At 39.6% G+C, this 13,065-nt stretch overlaps 1 protein-coding gene across 11 annotated transcripts in view; it reads right to left on the bottom strand.

Moving 5' to 3' along the window:
• Positions 1-1,512: 1,512 nt before the first annotated feature.
• MARK3 (MAP/microtubule affinity-regulating kinase 3) overlaps positions 1,513-13,065 on the bottom strand; it is a 56,692-nt gene continuing 45,139 nt past the window's right edge. For 5 of the 11 annotated variants that reach the window (XM_014957489.1, XM_014957494.1, XM_014957492.1 and 2 more), the window contains 3 exons: positions 11,112-11,138; positions 6,203-6,247; positions 1,513-3,986 (listed from right to left, as the gene is read on the bottom strand). In XM_014957489.1, the coding sequence (XP_014812975.1) occupies positions 3,641-3,986; positions 6,203-6,247; positions 11,112-11,138 (418 nt within the window). In that variant the 3' untranslated portion in view covers positions 1,513-3,640. The remainder of the gene's footprint in view (positions 3,987-6,202; positions 6,248-11,111; positions 11,139-13,065) is intronic. The other 6 variants (XM_014957491.1, XM_014957497.1, XM_014957490.1 and 3 more) reach the window with 3 other exon arrangements.

The raw sequence follows: 13,065 nt of genomic DNA, 5'->3' as shown, positions 1-13,065 counted from the left end.
GCCTCTGCCCATTCCCAGGGAGATTCCCGAGCCCTCGGGGAACAGAAACCAGTGGGTTTTAACTCAAAGTGGCCGCGTACGTCCTGCTGCTCCAGAGCAGGGCTTAAGAGAGAAAAATGGTTCTCTGGGTTGGCTGCAATCCTAATTAAATTGCAATCCACAACACGGAGTATGACGCAGCAGCTGTGGGAAAGGCTGATTAAAAGTCTCAACACATTATCCCAATGGGGCCACGAACATCTGAGCTTTTCACTGAACGGGAGAGATCTCTATTCAAATTCCACATCTTCCACCACCTTTCCATTTGACATGAAGGACTCCTGAACTTCTGACTTCATTTCTTTACCATAAACACGTGGATACTAATTTCAGATTCACCGTTTTTAAATAATCATATTGAAAAAATTGGGATACAGTATCTCAGCTCTTGAAATTTCACTGCAACACGAGAAAAAAGGTGAACTGTGCCCAAATTTGTAGTAAAAAAAAAAAATATCTTTGAACCCACAAATATTGGACCATATGCTTTAACTTGAATAAAAGTAGTACGCAAAACAGACCAGCAGGACGAGCTGTTCCTCTAACCTGCCCCTCTCTACTTCTTCTCAACATGGTCAAGGACCTTAGAGCTTGCAAAGAGGTCAAACAGGCTGAGGTGTTTTAGGAAGCCTAAGAAAAAGTCTATCTGAACTTGTTTGCTCCGGCTCAGTGGTCAGATTTGTTTTGGTTTTTTTTAACATAAGATATCTTTAAACACTTACTTAAAGCAGTCAACTCCCCACAACCCAAACTCATTATGACATTTTTCTCTGCCAGATCCACCAACCGAAAGACGTTTTCAGAGCTGGATGACAGAGGTTGTAGCGATGCAAACCTTTAGTCACAAGTGCATTGCAAACACCCCTGACATCCCATTTGGAGCACACATTCTGGGACACCAGTCATGCCATTACCTAAAACCACTGCTGGGACACCAGAGACACATCTCCAAGTGCCTGGACCTGCTGCTACATCGTCACCACACACTGACCTCCTGGTATTTTTAAAAACTTGTCTCTTAAGGAGAGTAAAACCAGCTGCACTTCTGCAGAGTCATGTCACCAACAGAGCTGATAAAGCTACACAGATCCCCAAGGAATATGAACAAGTACAAGGTCTGTGTTGGGGAAGAAGTTCCTCTTTGGTTTGGAGATCTGAAGGAAGCAGTTTTCCTTTCCAGGCAGTTCCTAGAGGCCTGAACAGCAAGCACGTGGTATGCTAAAGAAACAAAGGTATATTGCTGCAACTTGGCAATTTTATAAGGCATTTGGGAAGGTAGCTGTTAAAAATCTGTTTCTGATTATAATAATTCCTTTTTTTTTTCCAACACCTCAAATACAGATTTACTCTGAAAGAAACTTTTGAGAACACTTTAAGAAAAAGACTTAAGTACAAACTTTAAATATCCAAAGTATGGTACTGGTGCACTTTCTAGAAACAATTACATATTTAACAGGTGAAGTAGGAAGAGAGTATTTCAGAAAACATTTAATATGAAACCTTTTGGAACTTCCATCGAATACAGATTTACATCATTTATCAGAACACTTTTTCAGTTCAGACAACAAAGTGCGCTGCCGGGTGGAAAAAAAAAAATACATTTGGAGGAGTGCTTAAAACGTAGGAAGTGAAAGGATAGGTGACCATTCACCTGAGAAAGTACAATGACTGCCCTGAAATGTCTTATTGCTATTACAAAACGGAGTTTTCATGGAAAAAAACCATACTGAGCAGCACAGGCACGGGCAGAGCACTGAAAGCCAACTGAACTCCAGCAGCACCTGGAGTTCTCAAGCCATGGCGTGATACAGAATATACAGAGAATAAAATGCAAATTCAGGAATATTTACTACATTTAACAACTACGAATACCCTTTAAACTAGCATAATCAATATCGATGCTGAGGGGAAGTCTGCTGCCTTCAGAGACTACAGATCACAAGAACTAACTTGCAAAATATGAAGGATTTTGCGTTTTCACCTGGGGTCAAATCTGAACTGTGTACTATGAATAACTATGAGCTCACTGCAAATTTAAAATGCAAATTTAGGCTCCAGTTTAAGCATGTACTTAACATGTGCTTTAAGTGCTTCACTGAAATATAACCATAAAACATTAATGCAAAAAGTCAAGTAGATAATGCGGGATTGTTATCTACAGAAGTCCTTGATGAAGTAAACTGAGTATCAGTAGGAAACAACGCATGAAGAAATTTCTTCATTCTAGTTTGCAAAAAAATCAAATCTGGCTCACCACAGTGATGGTAAAAAAGCGGGGACCGTCCCAGAGGAGCTTGGTATCCTACAGAAAGCTAGTTGGCCATCCCAGAGTTCATCAAGGGCATGAGGGTTTCCACCCCGCACGTTAAGAAAGCGACAGTGGACTCCCTCCGCGGCAGAAGCTGGAGACACAACCGGCACGAAGCCACCGAAAGCAACACAACGGGGGCCAGGAGGGAGCAGGCTGGAAGAGAGCTGCAAGGAAAAGTTTTACCTGCTACCGCCTATGGCTGCAGTTCAGCGAGTTGGACATGACAAGAGAGGAGATCAGTAGCCAATTTGACACTGTGCGTGCCCAGAAGGCAATGGAGGGTGTTGCCACGCGCGCAGCGACACCTCAGAGCGGCACCTCCCCTCAAAATAGTCAATATTTGAGAGTCCTTTTGTGCTTTGTATCGGTCTGACCTAGTCTAAACGTGGAGAACTTGGTCTGAAAGGAAAAAGTCACTAGTCAGCATCCAGCACATCCTTTTAGACCACCTCGTTCTGCAGAGGAACGGTGGAACAACCGAAAAGTGTTCTTAGCTGCAATCAATACTCATCAGCCAAAAGGACAAAGATACAGTATTAGTAGTTTAGCAGAAGCAGAAGAATGGAAGCTTTTACCCAAATTTTAATGCACAAATCAGCTACATTTTTTTTTTTTAAATTTGATTCAGACTTAAATAATAAATAGGTGGGCAAAATATAATGCAAGACTTATTCAGTAAAAGTGAATTTTTAATAATCTCATGAGATCTACTTAGAAAACAGGACTAATAATGTTCACAACCGTAAATCCAAACCCTTCACACACTTTTTTTTTTTTTTTCTCTTAACACAGCAGTGAACTGTAAACCTGCATTTACTGGTTATCGCTTCGGTTATTTTAAATATTAACTCAAGTGTTTCCTCCTTGGCCATTTCAATTTTTAGCACCAAAATTAGCCCAAAAAGAGGTACTGGTACAGCTCGATGTTGTAAATGAATTGTTTACATATAATACTTTATATATTATACACACATACTGTACATTCACACGTCCACACAAACAGGAGGCATATTTAAATGAATATATTCTGTGTTTCAGTTTGTCGTCAAAGACTTAGGAGCAATGGAAATAAAGCAGAAGGGGTAATATTTTACATAGTAGGCAACTTTAATGCTGTAGTGCACTTATAAAAAAGTCCAACTCTCCCTCCCAGCTCAGCAGCTTTTTTTTTTTTTTAATATCACTATTCAGAAGGATGCAGAAGTTATTGCCTAAATGTTATTCTATACATTTCCATCAGAATTCTCAAAAACACTTGCTCACTAATTTACAACTTAACTATTTTTCTTGTTACAGCTTTAACTCATTGGCAATTTTGGAAGCAATGTTTTTAAAAGCTATGGATGTTCCCAATATCCGCTTAAAGCGAACTCCATTCAGTGACAGTCTTGGCAGTTTACACACCTCCATCTCCCACTGTACAAGGTTTTCCGCGTGCCCATCTCCATGGACACAGAAAAGCAAGAAACGCTCTCTTTGTTCATAGTCACAATTATTGGCATCCAGGACCTTTCGTATTTCCCTCATCATGTCGTTGGGATCCATGGAGCTGGTGGTTTTCATGTTCCAGGTAAAACGCAGCGACCGAGGCTTGGCTTCCTTGTTCTCATCCTTCTGATCCGCAGCGACGTTGCGGCTGAAAAGACAGGAATCAAGGAGTTAGGGGGGGCCCAGCCACCTTCTCCACCTCTCACGTTAGTGAAGCAAACGAACACTCAACGCACACTGCTGGGATTAGAGCAGCATCTAGAGGCTCCGGCTGCGAGCAATGCCCCGCTTTCCGAGCTGCTCTACAGACACACAGTCGAGGTAAAGCGTTAGCTGTTGGGGCTGAAACGAAGGTATGGTACGACGGGTGACACAACTGGAAGTCACTGGAGTCAAGAGCATGAGGGAAATGACCTTGCGGAGGTAGAACTACATGCATCGCCCTACTACGACTTGATTTTAAGGCAGGTTCTGCTCAAAGCCCCTATTCTTGGGCCACCTGGACAGCTGGAACACCAGCTCTGCGCTAGAAGTTTCTGGAACGTTCAAATAGCAGTGACCTGTGACAAAAGGGTGCTCAGCCCAGGTTGTGATAGGAGGTGCCTACTCATACGCCACGGGGATGAGCCTGTACGTGGAAAGGAAAGATCCTGGGGGTTCCTCTGCATCTCCTCCTGTGCAACAGGTCGGAGACCAAGCACTGGAAGGACCCATGGAGTCCCACAGGAGTTAGCTACAAGCAGGAGGAAGGACAGCAGGACCAGGGGACCTCACCACCTACTGCCCCAAGGCCAACACGTGCCACCCAATTCTGGGCTGGTCCAGTTTCATTCCGGCCTTCCTGCCCTGGTGTTGGAGATGATCACTAGAGACCCACCACACGGTAGGCTACTGGGGTTACCTTCAACAGGGAGGAAATGCCTTGTCTCAGAGCTGGTCAGTGATTTGTTTAATACAAACGACTGAGAGGGATAAAATGATGAAATCTTTCGCTGCTACAAGCTGTGCAGTTACGTGCCTTTGAGGCTGAATGCAGGAAGGAGAGTTGGAAGTCACTATCAGACACCTCCTCAACATTGTTAGTAAAGATAGAGCATACGAGTGTTATTATTACTGTCATAGTTTTCAGAGATAAAGCACAAAATATTGAGGCTGAATTTCCCAAGTCCGTAATTACTATTTTCTTTTTAAATAAATGAAGCTTTTCCTTTGGTAAGGATAAATAAAGTTATAGAGGACAAAGAAAAGAGAAGTTCCAGAAATTTCTAGTTTGCTATGATTCTTCAACCTCAGCAAAAATCAGCGGTCACGTAGCTAAAGAATAAAGAATACATTTGGACCTCCAGGGAAAAAATGTGACAGACTTGCTTTATGAGTATTTGCAAGCTGTCAGTTGCCTCTTCAAATTTACTTGTCCTCAGGACAAGAGACTTCAATATATTGACTGTCAAGCTTAAATATTTTCTGAAAATGCCTAACCTAACAGACCACAAACCATGCAGTTTAGGTCTCATGTTGAATCTCAAAGTTTAATTTACAATATTAAGTCAAGCTGCTCTTTAAAATAGTTAGCAATGAATTTCTGGTTACAAAATCCTTTCCTTCTACCCACCATTAGGTGGGAAATTATGAAAAAGTTAAATAAGAAGTGATAGCAAGGTCAAAACTAAATAAATCTCTCTCAAAGATAACCTATTTCATAATTTTACATTCTATTAGAAGGACTTGCAGTAACTGTGAGAGTCACAGGATTATGCTGTCAGATCCAGCTACGTGATTTGCCAGATGTTACAAAATTCAGCAAGCAAATTAGAGTACTTTGTTTTAACTTTAAGGTTTTAATTTACTAAGGCTGTAAGGGGCCAGGGGGAACACCAACTTCTATTCAATGCTCATTTGATTTTTGAAAGCTTTTCTACTTGAAAACAGTTGGCAGAACCGGCACAAGTTTGATCATTTATAGTATTTTTTGATATGCAGATTTTGGAAGAAGATTATAACATGAAAAATATTGTTTAGCTATCTGTGATTTTGGAGATGAGAAATATCACCCTTTGGTGGTTATCACACACATTTGCAGCCTCATTAGAGACCAGTTACCTAAACATCTACAAGACAACAGCAAATTATAACGACTAAAATGCAAAAAACACACAAGGGAAAAGGCAACAGGAAAGATGAGAATTCAGAACCAAGTCAGTCAGTGCTTTAATAGCTGTTTTGCAGACAGAAATGCTTCTTTGTTTAGTTTCAAAGCCTTACACAAAACAAAAGCTGCTGCCTGAAGCCACTGTGCCACATAATCAAGGGGAGAAAGGTTCAAACTCACCTACGTAACATTTTAAACAAAAATTTTACCCTCACCTTGAGCCCTCAAATCTCCCGTTCCTCTCATATTCAGTTGGGAGCCTCATTGAAAAGAATGCAGAAGCAAAAGGAAGTGGGAAAGAGAAGACAAATCTTACACTACAATATACAATATCTGAGCAGCTGCTAAAAGATACCGCAATCATACCAAAGGTGTGTTAAAATACAAAGCAACAAAGATGTAAAGAACTTCACTGGTTAGACCAAATTCGGAATACAACATATACCAAAGGTGTGTTAAAATACAAAGCAACAAAGATGTAAAGAACTTCACTGGTTAGACCAAATTCAGAATGTAACATTGTCAAACCAAATGGAAGTCTGTAAACTACAGTTTTTAAAAAGAGCGTAACTGATTTTTACAACGTATGTTTATACACATTAATACTGTAGAACTCATTGATTAAAGCTCAGCTTCTAAAATCAGAAAGCGTTAAACTGAAGTTACAATCTCTACTGAAGTTATTGTATTGTTTAGTAAGTACCTCTTAAAAGAGAGCTAACTCCCAATTATTTTTAGGCTAATTATATTTTACAGTTTTATCTGGTAATACAATATATACTTTTGAAAAAATACTCTATTTACAGACAAGTCTGGTCACCCTGTGTGTTTGCAAGCACATCAAATCCAAGGTATTAGGCGTTTAAACAATACCAAATACCTTACAGCAAAAGAACAAGATGCATATACATTTTCAGAGGGATTTATTGGTAAATCCAAGATTTCTCAAGCTGTGCTGTGGCCATCTATTGATTCCCACACTAATGCACCTTTCACATCTAAGTAAACTTAAGCTTTCTGTCTTCTTGCATTGATTAAAGCTATGTTGCTGATCATTACCATTTTTTAGAAGCACAGTATCAAATAGAAATAAGGGGAAAAATCACCTTCCTCCGCCTTCCCATTATTGCAGTACCACAGTTCTACATCTCAGTGCCAATTCTGCTTGCAAGGAAGCTGTCTTTGTAAGACCCTTATCAAGCCTACTCTAAGGGAGGACACTGAAAAATATAAATTATTAAAGCAGTTTGATTATCAGGTGTCTAGGGACAGGAACGTAAGACAGTAAGCTTATTTTTTGAAGCACAGCAGTATTTGTATCAGGGCATGGGGGGTGTTACAAGGCTTAATTCCCTTCTTTCCCTCCTTTTGAGGGCTGCAGTGAGGGAGCAGGTTTGTGAGATGCCTCGGTGCACAGCGAGGAGCACGGTGGCAACCCTTGCTCTATGGGCCACAGACCCTGCTCCTTGCTCAAAACTCACACTGCAAGAGAAATCCAATAAGAAAGTGTTACATCACTCAGCTACGAGGTGTTTATCACAACAACATCTGACCAGAGCCCTGCACAGCACACAGCGAGGTGGGCTCCCTGCTTGGAAACGTTTCCATGGACCAAAGCTGTCCCCAGCAAAAAAGGACAAGGAAGACAGTAAGAAGAAAACAACTAACAATTCCTCAACTAATTCTAGCTCTTCAAAATGTGTTTTTAATGATAATCACTTTCATCATAGCACAATTTTATATATAATTGTTAAAATTCAACTTCAAAGGAAAGAGGGGGAGAGTTGTTCCCCTTAGTAACACAGGAGAGAACTGACTTGGAGGCTGCAGTCCCCCCGATACCTGACTGCAACTGATGCTCCATGTCAGATTTCCAAAACCCACGTTAAGAGTTTTAAACGTCAACAGCACTGACGATCTGTTCAGTAAGGAGATTAAGATCATGTGCTACTTTACTATGGTGGATACAGGAGAGGGTGGAAAAAGATTTATAAGGTCTGTGTATACAGTCCATGAACTCATCCTTTACAACAGTTGTGCAGAACTGAGGTGGGGGTAGGTGGGCTGGGGGGAAACCATCCCGTGTGCCATCTGAACAAATCCATACCTGTCAGAAGATCTGGGGAAGGTTCGTTTTACTGGGCAAAGCAAGCAACAAGTCTGAAGACACTGCTCAACTGAAAAAGTGCCTATTGTGTTCCTACAAAGTGGAAGACTTGCCAGAGGTTGTAGAAAACAGGAGCATTACCAGTCTCCACAACAACGAATAGTCTTAATGTTATTGGAATCTGTCCACAGAAGTCCAGGAGGAAAACTCCCTAATGATGTTTTCAGATCCTTTTTAGGTTGAAATTAAGCCAAAATTAAGCTAAACCACTGTACTCTAAAGCTAAGTAAGGTCGTTATTTACAAAATACCTGCTGCTTTGAAATAACAAACGTGCTTTCATTGAAGCGTCTCAGAAAATCCTTACTTTGTTCAGTTTTTCAGGGCATCAATGTTCCATTCATTTAGCACAAGGACCTGCATTTGGTGACATGTACCCTCAAATATAGCCATGGTGCCAGGCTTTGGAGAGCTGTGCCAGTCTCTCTAGATGCTTGTTGCTTGGCGCAGGACGTGGTTATGGTCCAGTTCCACAGCCCAGCACTGGAGCTTTGGGAACAGGCACTGGCTGTACTGCCAGTATTGTTTTGGTGGGTCTGCGAGTCAGATGCAGCCCCGAGGCCTCCACACTCCTAAGACAATCTGCACTTCTGCGGGAACCGCAAATTCCTAGTTTATATTCAAAATTTTCTGCTTTTGCTTGTATTTTTACATAAATTAATTTTATGGACCAGGACGCTCTTTGGTCTTGAGAATGGAACAAATATATAGGAAAGTTGTGTTCTCATTTGTCATGCAATGCCTATACACTAACTCCTTTATGGTTTGTGGAAGGCTTAAAAAAAAAAATAATTTCCATACATCTGTCCTGAGTTACGCTGTGTTTTCTGTTCTTTACATCTTTGTACACACTGTTAAAAATCCAAATAAACACAAAGAAAACCATCGAAAAAGGTAAGGAAAAACAGCAAAAAGTGCAAGACGCTCAAATAAGATCAATTTATGGAATGGAGAAAAGAGGCTGCAAGAAAATCCAGAACATTGAAAGTGATTTTTGCTGCCAGGAAAAAAGTTAGATTTTCACAGTATGCAGATTGGCAAGGACAGTGCCAATGACATGGTATGAGGGATCTGTATGTATTTTATACCTCTGTGTACCAAGTACAATATTAGAACTCAGCAGTTAAAAAAAGGAGGAACTGATTATTTAACTTTTGTTCAGTTGCCCAAAATGATGCTGCAGTACTATATATATATATATATGTATATATATGTGGTACTGGATTATAGTAGTTCTTTCAGTATCAAAGAAAATTAATTTAGCTAAGATTTGTAGGATATAAAGTGATAAGAAACTGCCAAAACTCCCAACATTTTAATTTTGTACCTATGTTCAAGACCAGGTATGGGTGCACACCACGCACACTTAAAATAGAATTTAAAAAGCACAGTCTGGTCCTGTGTAGGTGATGTAAAGACTCTGCAAATCCACAGTGGAAGCTGCAGCAGCTATTTCCACAATAGTCTAAGATTCCTGGCTTGAAGTCAAAGGAAAACTTTAAAAAATTATTAAAAAAAATTACTTCAAGTCTCAAATTTGAACAGTAACCTTCTAGTTTAAAACAGTACTCGTATTAGCATTTTCCTACTGTCTTCAGAGCAGCAGAGGAACAAACTTACTCCAGTTGTGGAGACTGTACAGACACAATCCTTTGTTTTAAAAGCAACGTGACTCCAGAGAGACAAAGCAGTAGGCACCCCACAGCTCAGGATGCTCAAGGGGTTCAAACGGCTGCTGCTGCTCAGTTTCATCCATATACACTGTCTTGGATGGTTTCCTTCTTTAACAAACAGTTTGTGCATGTTCCTTTTCTCAAGGCAGCTGTGACAACGCCAGCCAACCCAACCAACGCCAGCTCTAAACATAGTCATGTTTGGAAGAGCACTGATTATTATTACCATGGTGTGGTAATTGGGGCAGTACCGTTAGACTCAGACTGTACACCATAAACCCAAATTTAAGTAGCTATTTACATTATCTCAGGTCTCCCTAAACTAAAAATTTCCTTGAAATGGTGTGAAAACCTTCAAATTACAGTCACACGCAGAGCCTTGCATTTTGAAAGTTAAGACAGATGTCTGGTTTTTGGCCCTGTCTTCTTTTTTTTGACAAGTAGTTGGAAACTCAAAGTACCACACTTTAAGAAGACATAAAATATGATAAAACTTAGCAGAATATTACAAGATTTTACTGGAAAATTTACCTGTGGGTCAAAACCATATAACCAACTTTCATGAGTCATAGTGGATTAACAGGATATATGGCAGCTTGATTCACTCCCAAATTGTAAAACTAAATTCAAACCTTTGGGCTTGAAATGTGAATCAGACTTTTGAGCTTTTCCATTTTGTTAAGAAATTTGCATAGATGCACATTTTTGTTTGTAACTGAAGTGCTCTGTTTGCACTTTGGCTGCAATTCACTTCATCCCATTTTCAAATAAATGCACAGCCATTGCATCTTCATCCAAATCTCTTGGATTCAGAGCCGCGTTCGTGTTGCTTTCTACTGTATCAGCTACAGACAACACTTCAAACTGATTAATTTTTTATAAAATAGAACGAAACAAAGAGATAGAGAATATAAATTTAGCATCACTTACCTTTATTTGCTTGTAACCTTATGTTTTGTTTATACTTTCATCATTGTTATCAAACACCTCATTCTTCAAACACAAGCATGCTCAGTGTATTAGTACAGAGAACAGAATTACTTTGGTACTACCGACTCTATCAAAGACAGAAGAATTCACAAGGCATGCGTAGCATCTTGTTATACAGGTGCCACAGATTCTGAAGTATCATCATGAGTTAATGGATTTATTCTATGCTTTCCTCTCAAGAAAGGAAGTATTTAGTTCTCAGCAGAAAGTTTAGTTTTCAGAAAACCAAGGCTAGAAAGCCAAATCTGTTGTTAATTGCGGGAGCGACTTTTTTTTAAATATAAATAAATCCTACCTTTTGATAAACCTGAATGACATGTTTCTAAAAGAAATTAAGCCAAAATAATAATTAACAAAAAGTTTTGTACAAAATAAATTGAAAAAGCCATTTAGAGTGAAACATGCAAAAATATCTCATTTAAAATGCACAATGAAATCACACTTCAATACATTCTGAGATTAGGCAGATGATTTAGGGTCTGAAGAGCTAAACTCTTAGCACTGCTATTTCCAAACTTAATTTTTATGAGAAATAGGCCGCCAGTAGTTATTATGAATTAATATTCATACTGGTATCAAAACACTTTACAACTTATACTCTGCAAGGTCACATAAAAAGATGTTTGGAATTTCTTCATGTATTTTAAACAGACAGCAAAAATCTATTATACTTGATCTTGAATATAATCAGAGCTCAGTTTCTTTTTCCTTTCATAACATTATGTCAGCCATGTTGTGCCAAAAACTGCCTTAAATATTTAGTTTAGTGGCAGAAGGTATAACAATTGCCTACACCAGAACATAATTAGTTCATTATCAAAAGGATTCTGATCCCCCATAGAGAATGCGACAATAAATTAAACAGGTTTTAGGATTTTTTAAATTTATCTAAAGAGAAGAAACATAACCTTGTCCTTTGATGGGACTATCCACCTCCTTAGTAGTTTGTACAACACCCAATACAACAGAGCCCCAACCATAAGAGGTCCTCCAAGTGCAAACTTAACCATCTGCAACAGCCCCATTGTGTTACAACTCTACATTATTTGATCAAGTCCAGATGGAATTTAAACTATTGTCAAAAGTGGTGGGGGAAAACTTCTTCAAGAAAACCACACTGCACTGCAGAAGTTGAAACTCGGAGGTAATGACAGAAGCTTGAATGCTGCCTAAACAACCGAGTGACACACAACGATAAATAGTATGTTCCAGCAGCACAAGTGAAAAGCCTGCATGTTCACAGTTTGAGCGTCCACATTTGGAACCTCAGATGGAAAATTAAGCAAGGAAATTACAAACAAAAGTACAGAAAGAAAGATGTGCCAAAAGGATGTGTTTGATTAAGACTTCACTTGACAAAAAGCAGATGACTTAATTCTTTAAAAAAAATAATAAAAAAAATTCAAATGAATCTTTTATATTTCTCTCTCTCAACAGAAAAAGAAGGGGGAAAAAAAATATATTTCCTAGGGAAGCGTTAGCTGGCAGAGAGCTGAGCAGGGTAAGACATTTACCAAAGACTAGCCTGTCACGTTCTCCTTTTTCTCGAAAACCAACTTCTACATTTGTAAAGAAATTCCCTCTATGTTGAAATTGGCCAGCTGTGGAAAACTGGAGTTTGGCTAAGCATTACTTTGTAGGAACAGGAGACTATGAAGAGGGTGCTGAGAGGGAGGCATGTATAGCCACAGGACAGGAAGGAAATGGCCTGGTGCTGATGTGATATAAGCCTAGAACAAAAGCAAGCAGGCCAGGATCAGAATGATGTATTCCAAAAAAATTCACATTATGATGAGGGTACAAAAGTATGGAGATTATCTCAAGACAAAGATAAACAAACCCTCACTTCTGCAAACACAAGCTGTGGATATCAGAGTGGTCTGAAGTATGCGGTATGTGAACCGACAGGTTTTAAATACAGAAGGAAAAGAAGTGGGTTTCAATTTTAGGGTTTGCAGAAACTAATTTAAATCGTACATGGATTTGAACCTAGAAGTCCAATTAGAATAAAAACTGCTAGTTCAGGAAGGACGCCTGCTTAAGCTAGGCATTGGCTAGACCAACACACCTTTGCACCAAAGCTAGAATCTGAGCACATGAACTAAAGGTCAAAATAGAAGTAAGTTTTTCAAGGTTTGACCAGACTCCTGCCTGGACTGAGATCATAGTACTGCTGTTATTTTAAGATGACCCATGCTAGCACCATGGCCAAAAGAAGCTTGTGTGTCCTGCCTCTACCCTTTCATCTG

The sequence above is a fragment of the Calidris pugnax genome, unplaced genomic scaffold (assembly GCF_001431845.1).
Source record: "Calidris pugnax isolate Ruff unplaced genomic scaffold, ASM143184v1 scaffold211, whole genome shotgun sequence".
Lineage (NCBI taxonomy): Eukaryota > Metazoa > Chordata > Aves > Charadriiformes > Scolopacidae > Calidris > Calidris pugnax.
Note: the sequence above shows the minus strand (reverse complement) of the source record. Positions and strands in the feature narration are given on the sequence as shown.